Below are 22574 nucleotides of genomic sequence, written 5' to 3'. Positions count from 1 at the left end.
TTTCATGGTGTCCCAAATTTCTTGGACATTTTGGCTCATGACTTTGTTGGCTTTAGTGTTTCCTTTGACTGATGAAACTATTTCTTCTACTGTATCTTCAATGCCAGAGATCCTCTCTTCCATCTCTTGCATTCTGTTGGTTATACTTGCATCGGAAGTTCCCGACCTTTTCCTCAGGTTTTCTATTTCCAGCATTCCCTCTGTTTGTGTCTTCTTTATTTTTTCAATTTCCCTTTTCAGGTCTTGGACTGTTTCCTTTATTTGTTTCATTGCTTTTTCATGATTTTCTTTCAGTACTTTATTGTTTTCTTCCAGTACTTTATTGTTTTCTTCCAGGACTTTATTGTTTTCTTCCAGGACTTTATTGTTTTCTTCTAATTTGTTTGCCCTTTCCTCTAGTTGTTTACAGCGCTCTTCCCATTTTTTTGTCTTTTCCTCTACACAAGCCTCTGCCTTCTTCATGATGTTACTCATAAGGCTATTTTCTTCTGTTTCTTCCAATTTTTGATGTTTAGGTCTAGATGTTGGAGGTGGGCTAGGTTCTGGTGATGTTGTATTGCTCTTCATTTTGTTGTATGTACTTCTGCCTTGATGTCTGCCCATCTCCTTGTGGTTCCTTCTTGGTCTTATCAGTGTACGTGATTCAGAAAGAGCTGAAAGATTCAGGAAGTCTCTCTCTCTTGTCCAGATGGGAGTTCTCTTGTCCAAATGGGAACTCCCGGCCAGGATGGAAGCTCTTGTCTGGACCCAAAGTCTGGGGAAGGATGGGAGCTTTTGTCCAAACAGGAAGTCCGGGGTAGGATGTATACTCTTGTCCAGAAGGGAAGTCCAGGTCAGGATGTGAGATCTTGTCCAGGAGGGAAGTCCAGGGCAAGATGGGAGCCCTCTCTCTCTGGTCCAGAAGGGAAGTCGGGAGCAGAATGGGAGCTGGGGGCCGGTCTCCAAGTCTCAGGAAGTGGCTGGGGTCTCGGGCAGATGGGCGTGGTGGCAGGGCGTGGAGATTGCAGGGGCTGCTGGGGGGCTTGGAGAAGGGGATCCCTCCTGGTGGGGCTAGAAGGGGACCTGCCTGGTGGCCAGAACCTGGGGCCAAGTTGGGCAGGGCTTCCCGGAGTGGCTGGTGCCCAGGGATGGGGTCCGGGTTGGGCCCGGATACTCACCTCTGGTCCAGAAGGTAAGTCGGGTGCAGGATGGGAATTGCATTGTTTAAGGACACTAAACTTCCTTTATAATTTTAAATGGGAATGCCCATTATTTAAGCAGCAAGCTTCTTTTATAATTTTGAAAGGATACACTGGGTGTGTTGGTGCATCCCACATTGTGGTCAGGAGGCAGAGGCAAGGGCAGCCTGGTCTACAAAGATAGTCCTAACCAAGCCAGGGCTACAAAGTGAGACCCTGTCTCAAAACAAACATTTTAAGAGGATTCTTATGTAAACCACAAGACAATTATTCATACCAATAGCTCTCATATATATATGAAGAAAGAAAGACAGACAGACACAGAGAGAGAGAGGTGTTGCTATAGCCCTGGCTTGCCTGGAACTCACTATGTAGACCAGGCTGGTCTGGAACTCACAGAAATCAGCCTGCCTCTGCCTCCTGAGTGCTGAGATTAAAGGTCTAGGCCACCATGTGCTACTCAGTAACAGTGTTTTTAATTACCATGCAGTCCTTCTAACTTAATTCAAATGGCACAACTTGTCAATTTTTCTCAAACTCACTGAAGAAGGAGCTGTTCTGCTTTTGGGGTGAGGAGTGATTTAAGGGAGGCCACATGTCAAAGCTCAGTTCCATTCCATTCTCATGTCTCTGCCTTCCTTTTGTTTCTCAGAAACAGTAAACTGTAGCATGGAGAAGGGATAAAGGAAGACAGAGATGCATTTCTTGAGCTTTCAGTGTACACCAAGCCCTAAACCTGCATCAGTACATTGGTTCCTAGAAGGGCCCCATCATCTAGGTGTGGCTCAATATCCTCATCTGATGTTGAGTTACTGAGGCTCTTACTTCAGGTCCCCTGCCCATCACCATCAGGCCTCAGCTGGGGAACTCAGCAGGAATCCTTTATTTAGAGCCAGGGGGCTGGAGAGATGGATAGGAGCACTTGATGCTCTTGATAGGGACCAAGGTTCAGTTCCCAGAATCCACATGGCAGGTCACAACTGTTTATAACTTTAGTTCCAGGGGATCTGATGCCTTCTGTCCACTGTGGGCACTGCATAAACATGGTGCACATGCAGGCAAACCATTTATACATGTAAAGTGAAATAAATAAATCTTTAAAAAAAAACCAACTTGCTCTGGGGCTGGAAATACAGCTCATTTGATGTGTGAATGCCTAGGTTCAGTCCTCTGCACCCTATAATCTCAGTGTGGTGGCACATGCCGGTAATCTCAGCACTTGGGAGGTAGATATCAAAGGATGTCAGAAGTTCAAGGTTATCTTTGGCTACATGATTTCTACTTGAGATCTTGTCAGTAGTAATAAAGCAGTGGCTTGTTTTTCTTGATAGGAAGTAGAAAAACACTTTATGTAGAAAGATTTTTTTCATTGATATGATCAAGTCCCAAAGGATACAATATTTTAATAAGATAGATCACTTAATAAAGTGTCCATGCTTGTGTGATGTTAGTATTTGATTCAAAGGGAATCTGGTTAATTTTTACCAGCCATAACTAGTGTAGGCCAAGAAAGGTTGTAACCTGATAGGACCAGAGGCATGGTTTGCAGAGGTCTAGAGGCTCTAGCTAGCTGGGAGTCTACAACACGAGTGGGAAGGGTTTGTGTGTGCCCTAGTGTAAATTACCTGAATTCACATGGATTAATTTACATCAAGCCCTACCAGCATGGAACCAGGATATAAAGATAGAGCCCTGTGCCTGTGAGAATTCCTCATAGCCACCCTGTCCCAAATAAGCTGCCTTCAGTGGGGTAGCATGCCTGACAACAGACACCATCACCAAAGAATTAGCACCAACACTGCCACAAGTCCATGCTAACAGTGATTTGTCCCCCACAGCGGGTAACTTGCATTTCTCTTTCCTTTCAAAACACCCCTTTACCTCCTTGCATACACCCATGTGAGCCAAGCATGCACATCTCAGGCTGCGATCCTCTGTGTTTCCCAAACTACTCAGGAGAGTAGATCTTCAATTGTACATGTGTGTATGAACTCAAAGGACGGCCATGAATAGCCAAGAGAGAAGTTGACAATGGGAGAGAATTACTGAAACCACAACATTCCAAGCCAGGTGTGGTGGGTCACTTTCCTAATCCAAACACTGTGGTGATCTTGGTGGGGGCTAAGGCAGGAGTAGTACCATGAGTTCAAGTCCAGTATGGTCTACACATACCAGGACTTCTTGGTGGTGGTGGTACAGCTTTTAATCCTAGTTCTTGGGAGACAGGGGCAAGCAGATCTCTGGGATTTTGATGCCAGCCTGGTCTACATAGCCTGGGCTATGTAGAGAGACTCTGTCTCAAAACAAACAAACAAATAACCAAAACACAAATATCTTTGTCACACATTTATTTAAACAATGAAAATTCCCCTAAATCCAACATACACACAGAGCAGTATAATGCTTTAAGGGTTCATAATGGTAGAGCAATTGCCTAGCATGTACAAAGTCCTATGTTTAATCCCCCAGTAGTATTACTGATAGTCACTCACCCCCAATGTAATAGGACCACTCACTTGAATCAAGAGGCCTGTAACCTCTGTAGACCTGACAGAGGTCAGATGACGAATACAGTCTGTTTGCAGTGGTCAGCTTCGATATGGGCACCTTAAGACTAACAAAATGTTTCTTCTACTGTGTGTCCGCTTTACTGATTTTTTTGTTTGGTTGGTTTTTCAAGACAGGGTTTCTCTTTGTAGCCCTGGCTGACCTGGAACTCGCTCTGTAGACCAGGCTGACCACAATTCAGAGGTGCCTTTAATCCCTGCTTCTGCTCCCCCAGTGTTGAGATTGAAGACCTGTCTAAATTAAAGCATTTAAATACTTTTTATTATTTGTTTGGGGGTTTTGACTTGAGTGTGTGTCTGTGCATGATGTTCATGCACTGTCAAAAGAGGCCAGAAGAGGGTTTTGCATCCTTTGGAACTGGAGTTACAGATAGCTGTGCTATGTAGGTGTTGGAAATGGAACCTAGATTCTCTATGAACAATGTTCTTCAAAGGCTTGGAACATTTGGTGAATGAGGGGAGCATTCCGTTGATCTTTGGTAGATTTCTGATGACAACATTACATCACTTGATAACACTTATTTTCAAGAATGAGAAACTAGACATGAAGGGGGATAATGACTTTGAAAGTGTGGAGAAGGAGGCCATTTAAGTGCTATGTCCAGTGTCGGGGTCGGGTGGAGCCATGGTCTTGAAAGTTCAGCATGGACAGAAACCAGTTCACTGGATGGGTTACAACTTGGAACTCTGAACTTTGTTTTTTTTTTAGATAGAAGAGGTTTCACTTTATAGCCCACATGAAACTCACTATGTAGTTCAGGCTAGTCTCAAACTGGAAATCCTCCTGCCTCAGCCTCATGAACTGGTATTACAGACAAGCAGCACCAGCTAAAGTTTAAACTTTTAAATTTATAGAAAACTAGCTAGGAGACGGTGGCACAGGCTTTTAATCCCAGCACTGGGGAGGCTGAGGCAGGCAGATCTCTGTGAGTTCGAGGACAGCCAAGTCTACAGAGTGAGTTCCAGAACAGTCTCCAAAGCTACAGAGAAACCCTGTCTCTAAGAAAAAATTTTACAGAAAACTGCCAAGGTGTGATGATGGTCTTTAATCTCAGTCCCTGGGAGGCAGAAGCAGAAGGATCTCTGAGTTGGAGGCCAGACCAGGGCTGCCAAGGAGAGTCCCTTTCTAAAATATAAAACTTTACAGCAGACCTGAAGCAGACATTTCCAATGTTTTCTTTTTTTGTGTGCTGAGAATGCAATAATGCACTAGCAAGCTTCAAGCCATCACTTTTATTAAAATTTAAAAAAAAATTGTTTTGGCAGGTGAGGTGGCTCAGCAGGTAAAGGCACTTGCCACCAAGCCTCAGGACCTGGGTTCAATCACCAAGAACCACTTGGTGTGGAGAATTCTTATAGTTCTCTGACATCCATACCTGTGCCTCAGCATGCACATGCATGCATGCACACAAACACACACACACACACACAGAGAGAGAGAGAGAGAGAGAGAGAGAGAGAGAGAGAGAGAGAGAGACTAAATAAATGTAATAATTAAGAAAAATTTATGATTTATTTATTTATTGTGTGTGCATGTATGCCTGCAGGCCAGAAGAGGGCACCAGATCTCCAGCTCCCAACCATAAACACACACACTTTAAGGTACATGTTTTACTTGTTGATTTACTACTACTACTACTACTACTACTACTACTACTATGACAGGGTTTCTCTGTTGAGTTCAAGGCCAGCTTGGACTACTTTATAGTAAGTTCCAGGACAGCCAGAACTATGAAGAAAAACTGTCTTGAAAACCAAAAATGGAAAAATTACTTAAATAACAAAACAACCAATCATGCCAGGTGGTGGAGGTTCACACCATTAGTCCCAGTACTTGGGAGCAGAGGCAGGTGAATCTGAGCCTGGACTATAAAGTGAGTTCTAGGACAGCCAGGGATACACATCCCATTGTTCTTCTTGTCAACCTGAGTCCCTGTGATCTGAACCATTTGCACTCCATTTTCTTTCCAATATATTAGGCACTGTGAAGCCATATGCTCTAGAACCCCATGATGAGAGATATGTCTGTAAGATGCCATGACTTTATTAGGGTGATGGGGAAAGAAACAGGTATTAAAATGCTGGGAACAAGTGCACTTGAATGAAGATACACTAGCAACCCAAAATACTCAGCACATTTTATTATAGGCAATCAAGGATGTCCAAAGTATACATACACTCCCAACACTAGGCTTCCATTTTTAGTACCAGAAGAAACCTTATCCTACTTATTGAGGAAGTAAGGCAAAAAATTCTGCCCTCCAAGGTATAGAATCGTGAGTGAAAGCACTCCCAACAGGAGAAAAAGAGACTTTCTTGGGCTCCCTTTCAGCCCTGAGTATATCCAGCAGCTCAGCACAAAGTAGCTTAAATTCCTGATAGCATAACAGAGGGGTAGGGTACAGCTCATGGGTCAGCTTTCTCAGCTTGACTGTGTGATGTAGAAGGTTCTTCAGGACAAGCAGAGAGATATCATTATTTTTGAAATTGACCTTAGTAAGCTGGGAACATTGGCTCAGGGAAGGCAAGATAGCATTGAAATGACAGTCCTTCATCTTGCACTCCTCCAATTCCAGGGTTTGCAGGGTACTTGTGATTCTCTCAAGGAGAAGCCCAAGAAGCTTAGGGCATGAATCAGAGAGCTCTACACCACTCAGGTTCAGATGTTTGAGCTCCTGGATGTTCAAGCACTGGCTCAGGTAATCCAAGTCTGACTGGGAGAGCCAGCAGTCAGTGATTGACAGGGTCTGCAAGGGGGTCTTCAGGCACCTAGGGAGACATCAAGAGATTAGTTATGCCAAACAGTATTGAAGAAGATTGGTGGGAATGAAAGCAAGGCAGATGATGCTTTTCCCAAATTTAGTCTGTCTATATGATGGATTAATTCAGTTTCATCCTAGAAGTGTCTTTAAGAGTCCCCTGCAGCCAGGCAGTGGTGGTGCATGCCTTTAATCCCAGCACTCAGGAGGCAGAGCCAGGTGAATCTCTGAGAGTTCCAGGCCAGCCTGGGCTACCAAGTGAGTTCCAGGAAAGGCACGTTATACCAAGAAACCCTGTCTCGAAAAACCAAAAAACAAAAACAAACAAACAAAAAACAGGTCCTGGGGATTTAGCTCAGAGGTAGAGTGTAAAGGCCCTGGGTATGGTCCTCAGCCCAGGAGGGAAAAAAAAAAGACAAAAAGCAAATTAAAAAAAAAAAAGATATTATGGGACTGGAGAGATGGCTCAGAGGTTAAGAGCACTGCTTGTTCTTCCAAAGGTCCTGAGTTCAATTCCCAGCAACCACATGGTGGCTCACAACCATCTGTAAAGAGATCTGGTTCCCTCTTCTGGCCTGCAGGGGTATGTGCAGACAAGACACCGTATACATAATAAATAAATAAATCTTTAAGAGTCCCTTGCTATGGGGCCTGGGACACAGCCAGTCCCCAGGAACCTCCACCCAACTCTGCCCCAGTTGCTGGCCAGCAGGGAAAATTCTTGTGGCCAGGCTCCTCTTACAAAACCCCCATCAGACCCTGCAATCTATGAGACTCACACCCTATCCCAATACCCATCTACCTGAGACCCCAGTAACTTCCCAAGACAAGGAATCCAATCTGCCAGCTCTCACTGGATCAAGAGGTAAGTGATTCTTCTCCCACCCAGAGAGTCCTGCCTCTAGGACCTAGGTCCTAGGACACAACCAGTCCCCAGGAACCCCCATCCAACTCTGTCCCAGTTGCTGACCAGCAGGGAAAACTCCTGGAGCCAGGCTTTCCCCACCAAAAACTCCCATCAGACCCTGCAATCTACAAGACCCACACCCTACTCCAATACTCATCTGGCTGAGACTCCATAACATCCTGAGACAAGGAATCCACCAGCTCTCATTGGACCAAGAGTGGATTTCTGAGACACTGGATCTACTAGCTCTCATTGGACCAAGAGAGGCTTCTTGAGAAAAAGAATCCACCAGCTCTGACTAGACCTAGAGCCCTGATAAGACCAAGAGGGGCCTTCCTGCGCCACAGAATCAGCTAGCATGGATGGAGAAAGAATAGCTCCATGAGGTACAGAATCTGTCAGCTCCAATTAAACCAAGAGCTAAGATTGAGACACATACACAAGTTAGATTTCAACAAACAAACAAAAAAAATCTATAGAAAGCCTTCAATGTCATGAAAACTGAATAATGTCCAACTGAAGCACCAATGGGTCAAGGAAGAAATAAAGAATCTAAAGACTTCCTAGAGTTCAATGATAATGAATATACTGTACTCCATACCCAAACTTATGGGACACTCTGAAAGCAGTGCTCAGAGGAAAATACATAGCACTAAATGCACACATAAAGAAGTTAGAGAAATCTCACACAAATGACTTAATAGCACACCTTAAAACTCTAGAACAAAAAGAAACACAAACTCACCCAGGAGGAATAGACACCAGGAAATAATCAAATTGAGAGCTGAAATCAATAAAATAGAAGCAAAGAGAACAATACAAAGAATCAATGAAACAAAGAGTTGGTTCTTTGAAAAAAATCAACAAGATAGATAAGCCCTTGTCTGCACTAACCAAAAAGCAGAGAAAGAGCATCCAAATTAACAAAATCAGAAATGAAAACAGAGATATAACAACTGACAATGATGAAATCCAAAGAATCATCAGGTCATACTTCAAAAACCTATACTCCACAAAATTGGAAAATCTGGAAGAAATGGACAATTTTCTGGATAAGTACCACATACCAAAGTTAAATCAAGACCAGATAAACTATTTAAATAGACCAATAACCACTAAGAAAATAAAAACAGTCATTAAAAGTCTCCCACCCACAGAAAGCCCAGGACCAGAAGGTTTCTGCGCAGAATTAGACCAGTTTTTCAAAGAAGAGCAAATTTCAATACTCTTCAAATTGTTCCATACAATAGAAACAGAAGGAACATTACCAAGCTCTTTTTATGAGGCTACAGTTACCCTGATACCCAAACCAGACAAAGATGCAAAAAGGAAATAGAATTACAAGCCAATCTTCCTCATAAACAATGATGTAAAAGTACTCAACAAAATATTGGCAAACCAAATCTAAGAAAGCATTTAAAAATTATCCACCGTGATCAAGTAGGCTTCATCCCAGAGATAGAAGGATGGTTCAACATAAGAACATAAGAAATTCTGTCAATATAATACACCATATAAATAAACTACAAATAAAAGTGATTTTTTTAAACTGGATGCTTAAAAAGCATTTGACAAAATCCAACACCCCTTCATGAAAAAGTTCTGAGAGATCAGGCATACAAGAAACATACCTAAACTTAATAAAGGCAATTTACAGCAAGCCAACATCAAATTAAATGGAGAGAAAATCAAAGCGATTCCACTAAAATCAGGAATTCACTCTCCCCATGTTTATTCAATATAGTACTTGAAGTTTTAGCTAGAGCAATAAGACAATAAAAAGAGATAGATCAAAGGGATACAAATTGGAAAGGAAGATATCAAAATTTCACTCCTTGTAGACAATATGATAGCATACATAAGTGACCCCCAAAATTCTAGCAGTGAACTCCTATAGCTGATAAATTCCTTCAGTAAAGCGGCAGGATACAAGATAAAAAAAAATCAGTATCCCTCCTATACACAAATTATAAAAGGGCTGAGAAAGAAATCAGAGAATCACACTTTACAATAGCCACAAATAATATAAAATACCTTGGTGTAACTCTAAGCAAGTGGAAAACCTGTTTGACAAGAACAAGAAAGAAATTGAAGAAGGTATCAGAAAATGGAAAGATGTCCCATGCTCATCGATAGGTAGGATTAATATAGTAAAAATGGCAATCTTACCAAAAACAATCTATAGATTCAATGCAATCCCCATTAAAAATTCCAACACAATCCTTCACCGACCTCAAAAGAACAATACTCTACTTCATATAGAAAACAGAAAACCCAGGATAGCTAAAAGAATCCTTACAACCAAGCTACCTCTGGAGGCATCACCATCTTTGACATCAAGCTGTACTATAGACCTATAGTAATAAAAACAGCCTGGTATTAACATACAAATGGAATATGGACCAATGGAATCAAATTGAAGACCCTGACATTTATCCACACACATGATTCTTGGAAAGAAGCCAAAACTGTACAATGAAAAAAGAAAGTATCTTCAACAAATGGTGCTGGCATAACTGGATGTCAACATGGTAAAAGATTTCAAATAGATCCATATCTGGCACCGTGCACAAAACTCAAGTCCAAATGGATCAAAGACCTCAACATAAATCCAGTTACACTGAACTTGATAGAAGAGAAAGTAGGAAGTACCCTTGAATGCACTGGCACAGGAGACCACTTCCTAAATATAACACCAGTAGCATGACACCAAGGGCAAGAATTAATGAGGGCAGCGATTAATAAAAGGGACCTACTGAAACTGAGAAGCTTCTGTAAGGTAAAAGACACAGTAAACAAGACAAAATGACAGCCTACAGAATCAGAAAAGATTTTCACCAGCCCCACATCTGACAGAGGACTGATTCCAAAATATATAAAGAACTCAAGAAACTACACATCAAAGTAAGGAACAATCCAATTAAAAAATGGGTATAGAGGTGGTGGTGGCACACACCTTTAATTTCAGCACTCAGGAGAGAGAGCCAGGTGGGTCTCTGTAAGTTCGAAGCCAGCCAGGTCTACAGAGTGAGATCCAGAACAGGCAACAAAACTACAGAGAAATCCTGTCTCAAAAAAAAAAAACTCATAAACAAAAAGGGGAGGCTATATAGAGAGATAAACATAGAATTCTCAAAAGAATAACTTCAAATGGCCAAAAGACAATTAAGGAATTGCTCAGCATCCTTAATCATCAGGGAAATGCAAATCTGAGATACCATCTTACACCTGTCAGAATGGCTAAGAAAAAAGTACTGCAGACAGTTTATGTTGGAGAGGATGTTGAGCAAGGGGAACACTCCTCTACTGTTGGTGGGAGTGCAAACTGGTACAGCCACTTTGGAAATGAGTATGGTGGTTTCTCAGAAAATTGGGAATCAATCTACCTCAAGACCCAGCCATACCACTCTTGGACATATACCCAAGGAATGCTCAAACATACCACAATGACACATGCTCAACTCCGCTCATAGCAGCATTATTCATAATAGCCAGAACCTGGAAACAATCTAGATGACTGTCAACTGAAGAATGGATTAAGAAAATGTGGTACATATACACAATGGAGTACTACTCAGCAGAGAAAAACAATGACAGCATGAAATTTGTAGGCAAAGGGATGGAACTAGAAAATACCATCCTGAATGAGGTAACCCAGACTCAGAAGGACAAACGTGGTATGTATGTACTCACTCATTAAGTGGATACTCGAAATAAAGCAAAGGATAATCAGACAACAACCCACAACACCAGAGAAGCTAACTAACACGGAAGACCCAAAGAAGGACACATGGATCACCCTGATTAGGGTAAATAGACAATATTACTATGAGTAAAATCTGGATGAGGGATGAGCAATGGAGGGTAGGGAATAGGGGATAAGAACATGAAGGAATGGGATGGTTGAGCTGAAACAGGGATTAAGAAGGAAAGCAATGAGAGAAATACCATGATAGAGGGAGATATCGTGGGGATATAGAGAAACCCAGGGCTAGGGAAACTGCCAGAAATCCCCAAGAATGAATCCAGCGCATGGGGAGAGGGTGCCTGAACTAAACTTAAACTGGCTTTCCCCTGTAATCAGATGGGTGAATACCATAACTGTCATCACAGAGCTTTTCTCCAATGACTGATAGAGAGAGATGCAGAGCTCCAGGTGTCCAGTCCAAGAAAGAGAAGAGAGATTCTATGAGCAAGTGCATCAGGACCATGATAGGGAAACATGCAGAGACAACCAAACCAAACTAGTGGGAAATCATGAAAGGTGGATCAACAGCTGTGGAGCCTGCATGGGACTGGACTAGGCCCTCTGCATGGTGAGACAGTTGCATAGCTTGATCTGCTTGGGGGGCCCCCTGGCGGTAGGATCAGAATCCATCTCTGGAGCATGAGCGGGCTTTTTGTATCACCCTACCTATGATGGGACAACTTGTACAGCCTAGAGGCAGGGGAAGGGCTTGGAATTGCTTCTACTGGATGTGCCTCCCCATGGGAGGCCTTGCCTTCTTGTGGGTAGGAGTGGGGTATGGCTTGGGATGGGGAGGGGGAAGATGGGTATCTTCGATTCGTGTGTAAAATGAATGAAAAAATTTTCTTTATATATATAAAATAAGAGTCACCTCATATGTATGTTCCCCACCACAGCTGTGTCCTGTTTCCCAATATCACCTTTTCCCCATCTACTCAACCCCTTTTTGGACCCTAAACAACCTTTTACGCATGAGCAATTGCAGGTGTGCTAGTGCCTGTTCACACATGTCTGAGCATAGGGCTCATCTGCCGGGTTAACCTATGTCTCCACCACTGCTAGGTTCACAGTGGTCAGACCATCAAGAACCCACTAATCTGTAGAGAAAAGGATATGGTTACTATGTTCTGGAGGAAGCTCTCCATCCTTCCTTACCTGAGCCACTTTTCAAGGGAGCCTATTAAAAAGTAGATATTATATACAGAGAGATTCTGGAGACAAGGGAATCTGGAGATCTGAGAAAGCAACATGCTTATCCATTCCTGCACTGCAGAAGCAGCAGATTTAAAAGGCTTCCAAATTACTGCTAGCACAAGGGTGTGAAGATTTCTCATCTGCTCCAGGTAAGGACAAAGCTCTACAATGAACTCAAGTGACCATTGACTCAGCTGCAGCTCCAGGATACAGTCTAGATTTATCATTTTGAAGACCTGTACAGCACTGAAGACAGGTGAATTCCAAATCTTCAGCTTTCTACAGCATAGATGAATGGAATCTTTTCGCTGCTGGGCCCACTGTAGCAAGTACGAGTCACATTGATTGTACCTGGCCCTCATGAGTTCAAGATCAGTTACTACCTTAATACGTTTCTTCACTGCAGAGTTAGGACTGATTTCCACTGGTTGCTCCTGCCCCTCGGCTTGTGGTGAGCAGTCACCTTCATGGGTTCCTACCCTATTGCTCCAGAAGTCATGGTCCACATCCATCAAATCAAGCACTCTGAGGTTTGACCTCCTGTTGGTAAAACAGGTAGAATTCCCAGAAGACAAGACAAGATACATCTTACAGTCTACTTCTTGTCCACATCTCATATCAGCTTCCCTTCCAAATCTTTGCTTTCTCTAGATCAAGTCTCATGCTCAGTGAAAATGGTCTTTGCCAGCAAGGCATCCATCTCATTTCTCTCCATTCCATTCCCATTAACCCCAGCTTCATTCCATTTGTAACTGTGGAGCTGGCAGGGAGAGGCCTATTCCTCAGTGGCTATGTCTACTCTTGTGCCCTCCATATTTGCCATTAATTGCCCAGACGCCTGAGACCTGGCCCAATCCTCTGCAGTTCTCTATGCTGATGCTATAAGAAGCCTCTGATCCACCTTTGGCCAAGTTCTCCCTGTCCCCAGTTGTTCCTTCTCTGCACCCCCACAGCCTTCCTCCACCCTAGAGGGGACCTGATTACCTGGGATGAACCTTGTCTGTAATCAGCACATCTAGTCCAGCAAGCAGAGCTTTCAAAGTCTCCAGGTCAGAGTCCTTTATCAGGGCTCCTGCAGAAAGGCCTGGGAATGGCCAGGCAGATACCATGGCCCTCAAGATGTTTGTACGTCTGTCATTGAAGGCCTCCTCAAACATCTCCGGGAGCAGCCCCACAGGCAGGTCCTCCAGAATAGAAATGGTCAAGTCCTCCTCCCTCAGCAGCCTCTGTCTTGCCAGCTGCTTGAGTGTGGGTGGGGCCTGGTCTCCCATCATGACTGGTTTTCAGGGATAATAATGCTGAGGGACCATGAAAGCAAAGACACCATTCAGAAAACTTAGGAAGCCCTTCTTCTTCCCACACAAGAACCTCTCTATGGTGATGGTGGACATCTCAGTTTTCACATTTTGTTCACCATGTGATGGTTTTAAAGCCACACTTCTCCTGTCTGCAATGTGAAGCCTCTCAAAAGCATGCTCTTTCCCAAACACCCCATCCTATTCCAACCACAGTTCAGGTGAGTCCATTTCCACTAAGGGCTCTCCAGGAAGCCTGAAGGCTCACCCATGTGGTCAGTTCTCCAGGACCTCAAAGAAGGCAAAGGAAACATCCCATTTCCAACCTTGCCAGTCTCTGTTCACCTGGCTGACCCAGCCTGGAACAATTGAGGGAATCTGTGAGATTGACATCATTAGTTATTGACTTCACTTGTTGGTTATCACTTGTCCTGATGTTTCAGGGAAAGAGGCAGGAGGGCTGTAAGCATGTATTCTGTGTTACAGAGCTGGGCAAGGTAGCAAAGAAACAGCTGGGCGCTGGTGGCCCAGGTCTTTATTCCTAGCATTCTGGAGGCAGAGCCAGGTTGATCTCTGTGAGATTGAGGCTAGCCTAGTCTACACAGCAACTTCCAGGACAGGCTCCAAAGCTACACAGAGAAACCCTGTCTTCAAAAACCAAAAAAGAAAGAAAGAAAGAAAGAAAGAAAGAAAGAAAGAAAGAAAGAAAGAAAGAAAGAAAGAAAGAAAGAAAGAGGGAGGGAGGGAGGGAGGGAGGGAGGGAGAGAGAGAGAGAGAGAGAGAGAGAGAGAGAGAGAGAAAGAAAGAAAGAAAGAAAGAAAGAAAGAAAGAAAGAAAGAAAGAAAGACTAAAAATTCAGTCAGTAAACCTTCAGTAGGTACTGCCATGATCTGTAATGTTTGTAAAGCATCTGGAAAAACAGGACTCTGGGATGGAGATGATAATTTACATGTTACAGTCAAGAAACTCACTAGGCCAGTGTCATGGTTAGTTACTCCTTCAGTTCTAGAACATCCTACTTCAGGTCTCCAAAAACTAATGGAAGACTAAAAATAAAAAACTATGATATTTCCAATTGAGTATAGAATGACGTTTCACATTTTTAATTTGAACACTGAGACCAGGGAAGCAGGATGCTTCCTGCAAGATTCAGAACATCCTAGTCTTCATGATGCAACCATGTATAAACCAGCAAAGAAAAAGGACTTCTTGCTATTGTGATTGTTGTTATGGGATCTCAGCCAGGGCAGTCCTGGAACACACTCTGTAGCCCAGAGATCTGCATGCCTCTGCCTCCCAAATGCTTGGATTAAGGGTATACACAACCATTTCTGGTTTAAATTGACCTAAACATCAGCACAAGCTGGGTGTTAGCAGCACATGCCTTTAATCTCATCACTTGGAGACAATTTCTATGAGTTCAAGTCAGCCTGTTCTACAGACAGATTCTGTGTCATGCCAAAACACCAAAAAAAGAAAAGAAAGGAAGGAAGAAAGAAAGAAAGGAAGAAAGGAAGTAAGAAGAAAGGAAGAAACAATGACTTTGACATAAACAAAACTTGCTGGCTCTGATTATGATCCAGCAAAATGTCTGAGAACTTCAGGCCAGGCAGAGTTATGTAGGAGGTTCTTGTCAAAAACCAAAAAATTAGCCGGACAGTGGTGGCAGAGGCAGGGTATCAGTGTGAGTTCGAGGCCAGCCTGGGCTACAGAGTGAATTCCAGGACAGGCTCCACAGCAACACAGAGAAACCCTGTCTTGAAAAACCAACCAACCAAACAAACAAACAAAACAAAATAAAAAAAGAACCAAAAAATTAGCAACTAAAAGAGATAGAAATGATAGATTGAGGTGAACCCAAGGCTAGACTCTGGGTGAGACAGGGTGACTTGATGGAGGTAAGGGACTTACTTACCTGATCCAAACACTGATAACAGATGTCCGGATCCCAGTCTGGGGAGACGGATCCCAGTCTGGGGAGACGGTGGCTCCAAGAGGCTCCAGGCTCCAAGACTGAGAGTTTCTGATTGTTCTGACCATTATATACTTCTCCACACACCTCCCAGATGAAATCTGAAGCCTGATTGAATGACTGAGGCTCCACCCAATTCTTTTGTAATTCTGACGTTGTCTATGTGGAGTGGATCAGATCTTTACCTATGAAAAGATCTTAGACTAACTAAAGCAATAGTTACTAACCAATTCATTGACCCAACTAAGTGTGGGGCATTTACTCACCAACCCCACAGCTCCCCAGAGTTTTCTTGAGTGTGAGCAGCAGGAAATATTAGATAGAAGGATTTATTTATATTAGATAGAAGAATTTATTTTGGAGAATATCGAGGAGATAAACAGATAGAAAATAAAGGATAGCCTCAAGAGGGCCTGGAACCTATTCCAACGGGCCCCCGACTGTCTCTGCCCAAGGATTTTTATAAAGACGCCAAGGGGTGGAGCAAAAGACCTCCTCCCCCAGCACAGCCAAGGGCAGACCATCTCAGACCCCTGCACTCAGGCCCGTGGTCCTAATCATCCTCTATGCGGACCTGCTGGGTAAAGCCACGAGGAACCGGAGAACAGACTCCCACAACTAAGGCACAGTGACTTGTTAGTTATGGATTGATGGACTTGATTTTCTGAATCTTTTTTTTTTTTTTTTTTGTTTTTTTGAGACAGGGTTTTCTTGCGGGCCGCAGAAATATATCCTAAGAACTCAGCTGGTTATGGCAAAGTCACTACCTGGAGGGATCAGGGAATTCCTCCAGAGGAAGCCAAATCCCAAGGAGTTTTTGGTGTTACTTGGCTTGTTATATAACAGCTGTCTTCTGTTATGAAAATCATGTGTGCCTTCATAGTTTTCCCAATTGACTTTCCCCTAAGAAGGACTAACAGTGTAGACTGATCACTCTCTGGACATACACATTCCAGGTATTTGGAGAACAGCCTCAGGAAAGGCTTTCTCTGGAACCAGTTATCTCCCTTAGCCACTTTCAAGGACTACAGGAAACACCACCCAGGTGGACGCCCAACTGCCAAAGACTAACAATGATAACAGCCCACCTGAAAGTCTCCTGACTTAAATTCCACAAGGAGACACCACCCAGGGGGGCGACCAACTTCCAAGGACTAACAAGTGATAGCAGCCCACGTACAAGTCTCCTGACTTACAGTAAATTCACAAGAGGACGCCGCCTAGGCCAGGTGGACACTAAGTAATAGTTTTACACAATTTAGCTTAGGCCCTCCTTTCTTACAGCCTTACTAACTTTATAGACCTCTAACTACTTACCTAACCACTTCTAGGAATATTTAGATAAACTTCTGTGCTAACAGCTATGCTCAGCCAGAACTCCCAGTTCAAGCCTCCCTGTAATTATCATTATTGGTAGCATCTGGCCAGGTCCATCACCAGATGGAGGAAAGTACCTTATCAGAGATACCTCTGTACTCTCTAAGAACAGACTTAAGCATCCAGGCTACCTGTTTGAGAAGGCCTGGCGGATGTGCAAATTAAGCCTTACTTCCTCTTTTCCCAAACCTTACCTCCAGTTCCAGATCTCCCTTTAGCTATCACCAGAGGCATCTAGCTGTACACAGGTTGCCTAGAGATTGAGCACACTTTTCCCCACCCTGCAGTAAACGGCAGACAGCTTGAACAGATAGGAGCCACAGGAAAAAAGAAGACAGTTTTATTTTCTCCCATTGACCTAGCAACTTATAGATTTTTTTTTTTTTTTTTTTTTGGTTTTTCGAGACAGGGTTTCTCTGTGTAGCTTTGCGCCTTTCCTGGAACTCGCTTTGGAGATCAGGCTGGCCTCGAACTCACAGAGATCCGCCTGCCTCTGCCTCCCGAGTGCTGGGATTAAAGGCGTGCGCCACCACCGCCCGAACTTATAGATTTTTAACATCCTTTACCAAACACATTTAAGGTTATAGTTGTGCACGTAAGATCCCTCTTCTTAGATGTTACCCATATTTAGCCTTTAGTTAATTCATTAGTCACTTCCCCTTTGGGTCACAAATGGTAATTAACAACTAGTGCCCCTCTTTGTAATTCTTATCAACCCTCCATTTGATCCTGATAGCGGACAATCACTGCCTGAGGAAGTTCAGGCTGAGTGTCCTGGGTGGAGGGGAGGATTGTGATTTTGGGGAGATATATAACTGTAAAGCAGAGGACAGGACAAGGAAGAGAGAAGAAAATGGAAGAACGAGATGGGTAAGAACTGGAGAGGAACGAGCTGAGATGGGGAAGAACTAGATTGAAGAGCTAAAAGAGAGGACTAGAGGAACGAGATGGAAGATGAGGAAGAGACAGATGGGGAAGAACAAGACGAGAAAGAGCCAGATGAGAGAGAAGGAGACGGGAGAGAAGCTGATGGGTGAAAGAACTAGATAGATGAGAACCTAGAAGGGACAGAACTAGATGAAGGAATTAAAGATAGAACCTAGAGGGGACAGTAGATAAATATAGAGAGAAATCAGACAAGAAAGGAGCTAGACATGAGAACAGAACTGAAGCTGAGTATAAAGGATGTTATGCCAGAGGAATTAAAGCGAATGGACCAAAGAACTCTGTGTGCGTAGACTGATTTACTGACCTTAAAGATTCTCTGCTGGTTGATAGAGCCTTCCGCGGACCCTGGGAGGGGACTATCGAGGGGCTGGACCCCCATAGTCCTCGTTAGGGTTTCTCTGTGTAGCTTTGCGCCTTTCCTGGATTTCACTCTGTAGACCAGGCTGGCCTCGAACTCACAAAGATCCTCTTGCCTCTGCCTCCCGAGTGCTGGGATTAAAGGCATGCACCACCACCACCCGGCTTCTGAATCTTTGAGATGGGTTTTCACAGTATACTACCTAAGGTTAGCTTGATTGGTGCCTAGACTGGGCTCCAACTCTCAGCAACCCTCCTGTATCATATTGCCCTGTGATATGGTGTGAGCTGCCATTTCTGAGTTTTGTTCATATACCTACAACAGTTCTGACAGTGAGTCAGCTCAGAATTTACAGGACTGTTCCTCATGAGAGACCTGAACTATAAAGCTGACCATGTCGCTGTTAAAGGCCTTTTGGCCTGGTCATGAATCACTTCTGGAATTTTATAGCTGTATTGGATTCATTTTGTGATATTGGTACTGAGGATGTTAGCTGATAAAGTGTCTGTAGCATGCATACATATTACAGGAGACAAGACAAGAGGAGAGTCAAAAGTTTGAGTCTAGCCTGAGCTACATAATGAAATCCTGTCTGAACCAGCAACACCGAGAGCTGTGGGACAGTCTCAAAGAACAGCTTGGCAGAAAGACCTGAAGAATCAAGAATTCTATACCATGACTCCCCATCTTATGCTCGTAAAGCCTCCATCCACTCAAGGAAGCATGGGAAACCTTTTGCAAGAATCCACTTGGCTAGGATCACCATGCCCCACCCAATATCTACTGTTGCCAGAAAGCAAATGTTAAAACTTTTAAATAAACAATGAAAAGCTGACACCAAGGGGATGGCACATTGGTTAATCTAACAGGGCCACAGACCTTAGCATAACTGACTCCATGATGGAAGAACCGGTCAGGCTATAAAACTCAGCAGGCAGAAAGTAAGCACCACAACCCAATACAAAAACAAAACCTAATCACTCAAAATTCATAGTTCTAGGAAAGTCTCAAATGGACCAACCTTGCTTTGTTTTAGCTTCTATAATTTGATTTCTGGCTAACTATTTAACTAAATTATGTCAACCCAGAACATGGTTTTCATGCTTAAAAGCTCATCCTGGGAAAGGCTCAGTTCTACACAGAGAGCCTGAGCTCTCAATGTAGACATGGGTCCATTGATAATGACTTTGGGGGGGGGCTGAGACAGTGTTTCTCTGTGTAGTTTTGCGCCTTTCCTGGAACTCACTTTGTAGACCAGGCTGGCCTTGAACTCACAGAGATCCACCTGCCTCTGCCTCCCGAGTGCTGGAATTAAAGGCACGCACAACCACCGCCCGGCAGATAAAGACTTTCTATTGGCTTAAACCCATGCCTGAGCAGTGTTGTTTCTGGTTAACACCCCTCAATCAAATGAGAGAACTCAGTGTGCCCTTAGTACTCATTAGCAGTCTCAAAGCCAGACTGTTATCAGACTAAGTATGTGGGGTCTCCCACAAGAACTGATAAAGACATAATTAACCTTTGTCCACTAGGTACCAATCCCTGCTCCTCTGAATCTTATTCTTCCTTGGAACGGTTACTCAGGAAAATGCAATGTGACCAGCTTCTTGTCAGGGCAAAGACACTGATCACCTTTTAAGGCCCTCAAAAGAGACAGTGCCAATGTTATGTGTCCAAACCACCCTGGCTCTGCTTTCCACAGATGGAACCTGAGTCTCTGTTCTTCCATGTTTCTCTTAGGAGTGGTGGCTGAAAGGTTTTACACTCCATAAGCCTCTCTGTAGATGCAGCTTCAAGTCAGGCCAAACTAGAAAAATCCCCGTTTAAAGGGGTAAAGTGCTCCCAGGTGGTTTTCTAGCCACCCAGAGAAGATTCAGGGAAGACACATGTCTGTTTCCTTGTGGTGCAGTTAAATAACCTGTGGGAGTGGTTGTAGATGTATAGATCTTACTAAATAAGAAACAGCCAAATTAAGAAAGAAAGAAAGAAAGAAAGAAAGAGAGAGAGAGAGAGAGAGAGAGAGAGAGAGAGAGAGAGAGAGAGAGAAAGAAAGAAAGAAAGAAAGAAAGAAAGAAAGAAAGAAAGAAAGAAAGAAAGAAGGAAAGAAACAGCCAAATTAAGAGTTAAAAGCCAAGAGTTCAGAGTACTGGCGAGTAGCCTTAACTTACCAGCTGCTGCCGTCCTTCTGCTCAGAAAACAGAGCTACTTCCTGTGTGTCTGTCTTTTTATGGACTTTCTCTTCTACCTTCTTATTGGTTCTAAACACAGCCCCATGACTTCTTCATCACAGCCTGTCTATACAGACCTCCAGGTCTCTATGGTTGGTACTTGGATTAAAGGCGTGTATCACCAAGCTAGCTGTGTCCATGAACACACAGGCTCTGCCTGCCATGTGATCGGATTAAGGGCATGTGCCACCACTGCCAGACTTATGCTAAATGCCTTGCTATGAGCTTTAACCCCCAGGCAACTTTATTTATTAACATGCAAATAAAATCACATTTTAGCCCAAATAAAATATCACCATAAGTCGTCTTGAGATCTCTGGGGAAGGAGTCAGATTTAAAGGGACTTTCGGAGTGGCTGGGTCTGGGCAGAGAGGTGGTGCATCCACAAGAACATTCCAGACTCTTTGGGTGCTTGGATGCCAGGGTGACAGGGACTGAAGTGGAACTTCCACCAGAACAGTGACATTACAGCTATACAATTCTGAGCCTCATTAGTGGAGTTCTGAAACTGAACCCAGGCTTCATACATGAGAGTCAAGCACACCACCAGTTGAGGCACATCCCAGCATTTTTGTTGAAGGGGCTGAAGTCCTAGGTATGGCTGTGTAAGATATGTATAATCATGCCACTCTCTGAAGACAGAAGCCACTAAGTTTTGTACCCAGGTATTTTAAGTTATTAACAAGCTATTGGATTGTTTGTTTATGTAATATTTATGTCATTTTGGTTTTCTGGGCTCGCCTGGACTCAAATGTGTAGCCCTTTTCAACTGGAGAAAGTTTTATTTCTTGTTTGTCCATACCGGGTTTTTCTTTTCTTTTCTTTCTTTCTTTCTTTTTTTTTCTGCCGAATGCCATTTATTGAAAGAGGGAGGAGGTCTTAAATACAGGCTTACAGCACAATGGGAGAACCCCAGACGGCAGAAGTTCACTACCTATGTTTTACAATCTTGCATCTAAGCTCAGGCAGGGTTTTTCTATGAAGCATTCCTGCTGTCCTGGAACTCACTCTGTAGCCCAGGCTGGCCACAAACTCACAGAGATCCGCCTGCCTCTCCCTCCTGAGTGCTGGGATTAAAGGTATGTGTCACCACTGCCCAGCTACTGAAGAATTTTTTATTATATTGGGATTAGAAGTCTGCAGTACACAAAGTCTTCTCATTTCTTTTTGAGTCAGGGACTTGCTACGTTGTCCAGACTAACCTCTCACTCATTCTGCAGACCATTTTTCCTGCTTCAAATTCCCAAGTTCTGAAACTCTTGGTGTGAGCTACTGAGGCATCTTTGATAGCCTGTTTACTTTGTTTTCTTCCATTTAACAGTCTGTTTATCTGGGGCATGGTCTCCCCTAATGCAGGATGGCAGGGGACTAAATAAGTGACCTACCTTCTTTCTAGAGGCTCTCAGGCAAGCAAGGCTCTTGTTTGTGGTTTTTGTTTATTTATTTTATTTTCGTTCTCATTTACAGGGACATGAGTCTCTGAATATAAGGTTTCCTTGTGAGCATAAACTGGTCACAGACAGGCAAAATTAACACCAAAACCTGCTGGGCTTAAGAAAATCCCAGGGGACAAAGAAGACTAGATGAAAGGCCACATACCAAGTAAAGTAAATATGCCGCCCATTCAGGCCCACCCTCAACTCTAGCATGGGTCCCAAAATTATGGCATTCCCAAGACTCAAGGGATTTCCATCTCTCACTCTCAAGACATTAATAAAGCTGAATTCATATGGCATGCAGGACACTCTTGCTAGCAATATAATAGTCTATTATGTATATGTTTAGATTTGGGGAAATTATACTATAGGTTATTTCAAAATGCAGTATCCTTCTGGAAGTTCCAGCTCACCAGCTTCTAAGAGCTGTGGTTAAAAACTATAATTAAGATGGGGAGGGACCAGACCTGCAGAGACAGAGGGCTCAGAGATTAAGAGAGCATGCTGTTCTCTGGAGGACCTGAGTTTGGGTTTCAGCACTCAGGTTAGGTGGTGGCTCTTGTAACTGCAGTCCCAGAGGACCCAATGCCCTCTTTAGACCTCTATG

The 22574-nt window shown here is 43.4% G+C and overlaps 1 protein-coding gene across 1 annotated transcript; it reads right to left on the bottom strand.

Annotated features, from left to right (window-relative positions):
* Positions 1–5973: 5973 nt before the first annotated feature.
* On the bottom strand, positions 5974–13624 carry LOC143271767 (oogenesin-3-like). The gene is made up of 3 exons (XM_076563635.1): positions 13338–13624; positions 12315–12893; positions 5974–6514 (listed from the first exon to the last, which is right to left on the bottom strand). The coding sequence occupies exons 1-3, from the start codon at positions 13622–13624 to the stop codon at positions 5974–5976; spliced, it is 1407 nt and encodes a 468-aa protein (XP_076419750.1).
* Positions 13625–22574: the final 8950 nt, after the last annotated feature.

This window comes from Peromyscus maniculatus, chromosome 2 (assembly GCF_049852395.1).
Source record: "Peromyscus maniculatus bairdii isolate BWxNUB_F1_BW_parent chromosome 2, HU_Pman_BW_mat_3.1, whole genome shotgun sequence".
Lineage (NCBI taxonomy): Eukaryota > Metazoa > Chordata > Mammalia > Rodentia > Cricetidae > Peromyscus > Peromyscus maniculatus.
The sequence above is the reverse complement of the archived record's forward strand: the minus strand, read 5'-3'. Positions and strand labels throughout refer to the sequence as shown.

Excerpts from the sequence above, each read along its gene's own strand:
- LOC143271767 (XM_076563635.1), bottom strand. The coding sequence starts at position 13,624 with ATGGGAGACCAGGCCCCACCCACACTCAAGCAGCTGGCAAGACAGAGG. Across the intron at positions 12,894-13,337 it reads ACAGACAAGGTTCATCCCAG|GAGGTCAAACCTCAGAGTGC; the intron begins GTAATCAGGTCC and ends TTTTACCAACAG. Across the intron at positions 6,515-12,314 it reads TCCCTTGAAAAGTGGCTCAG|GTGCCTGAAGACCCCCTTGC; the intron begins GTAAGGAAGGAT and ends ATGTCTCCCTAG.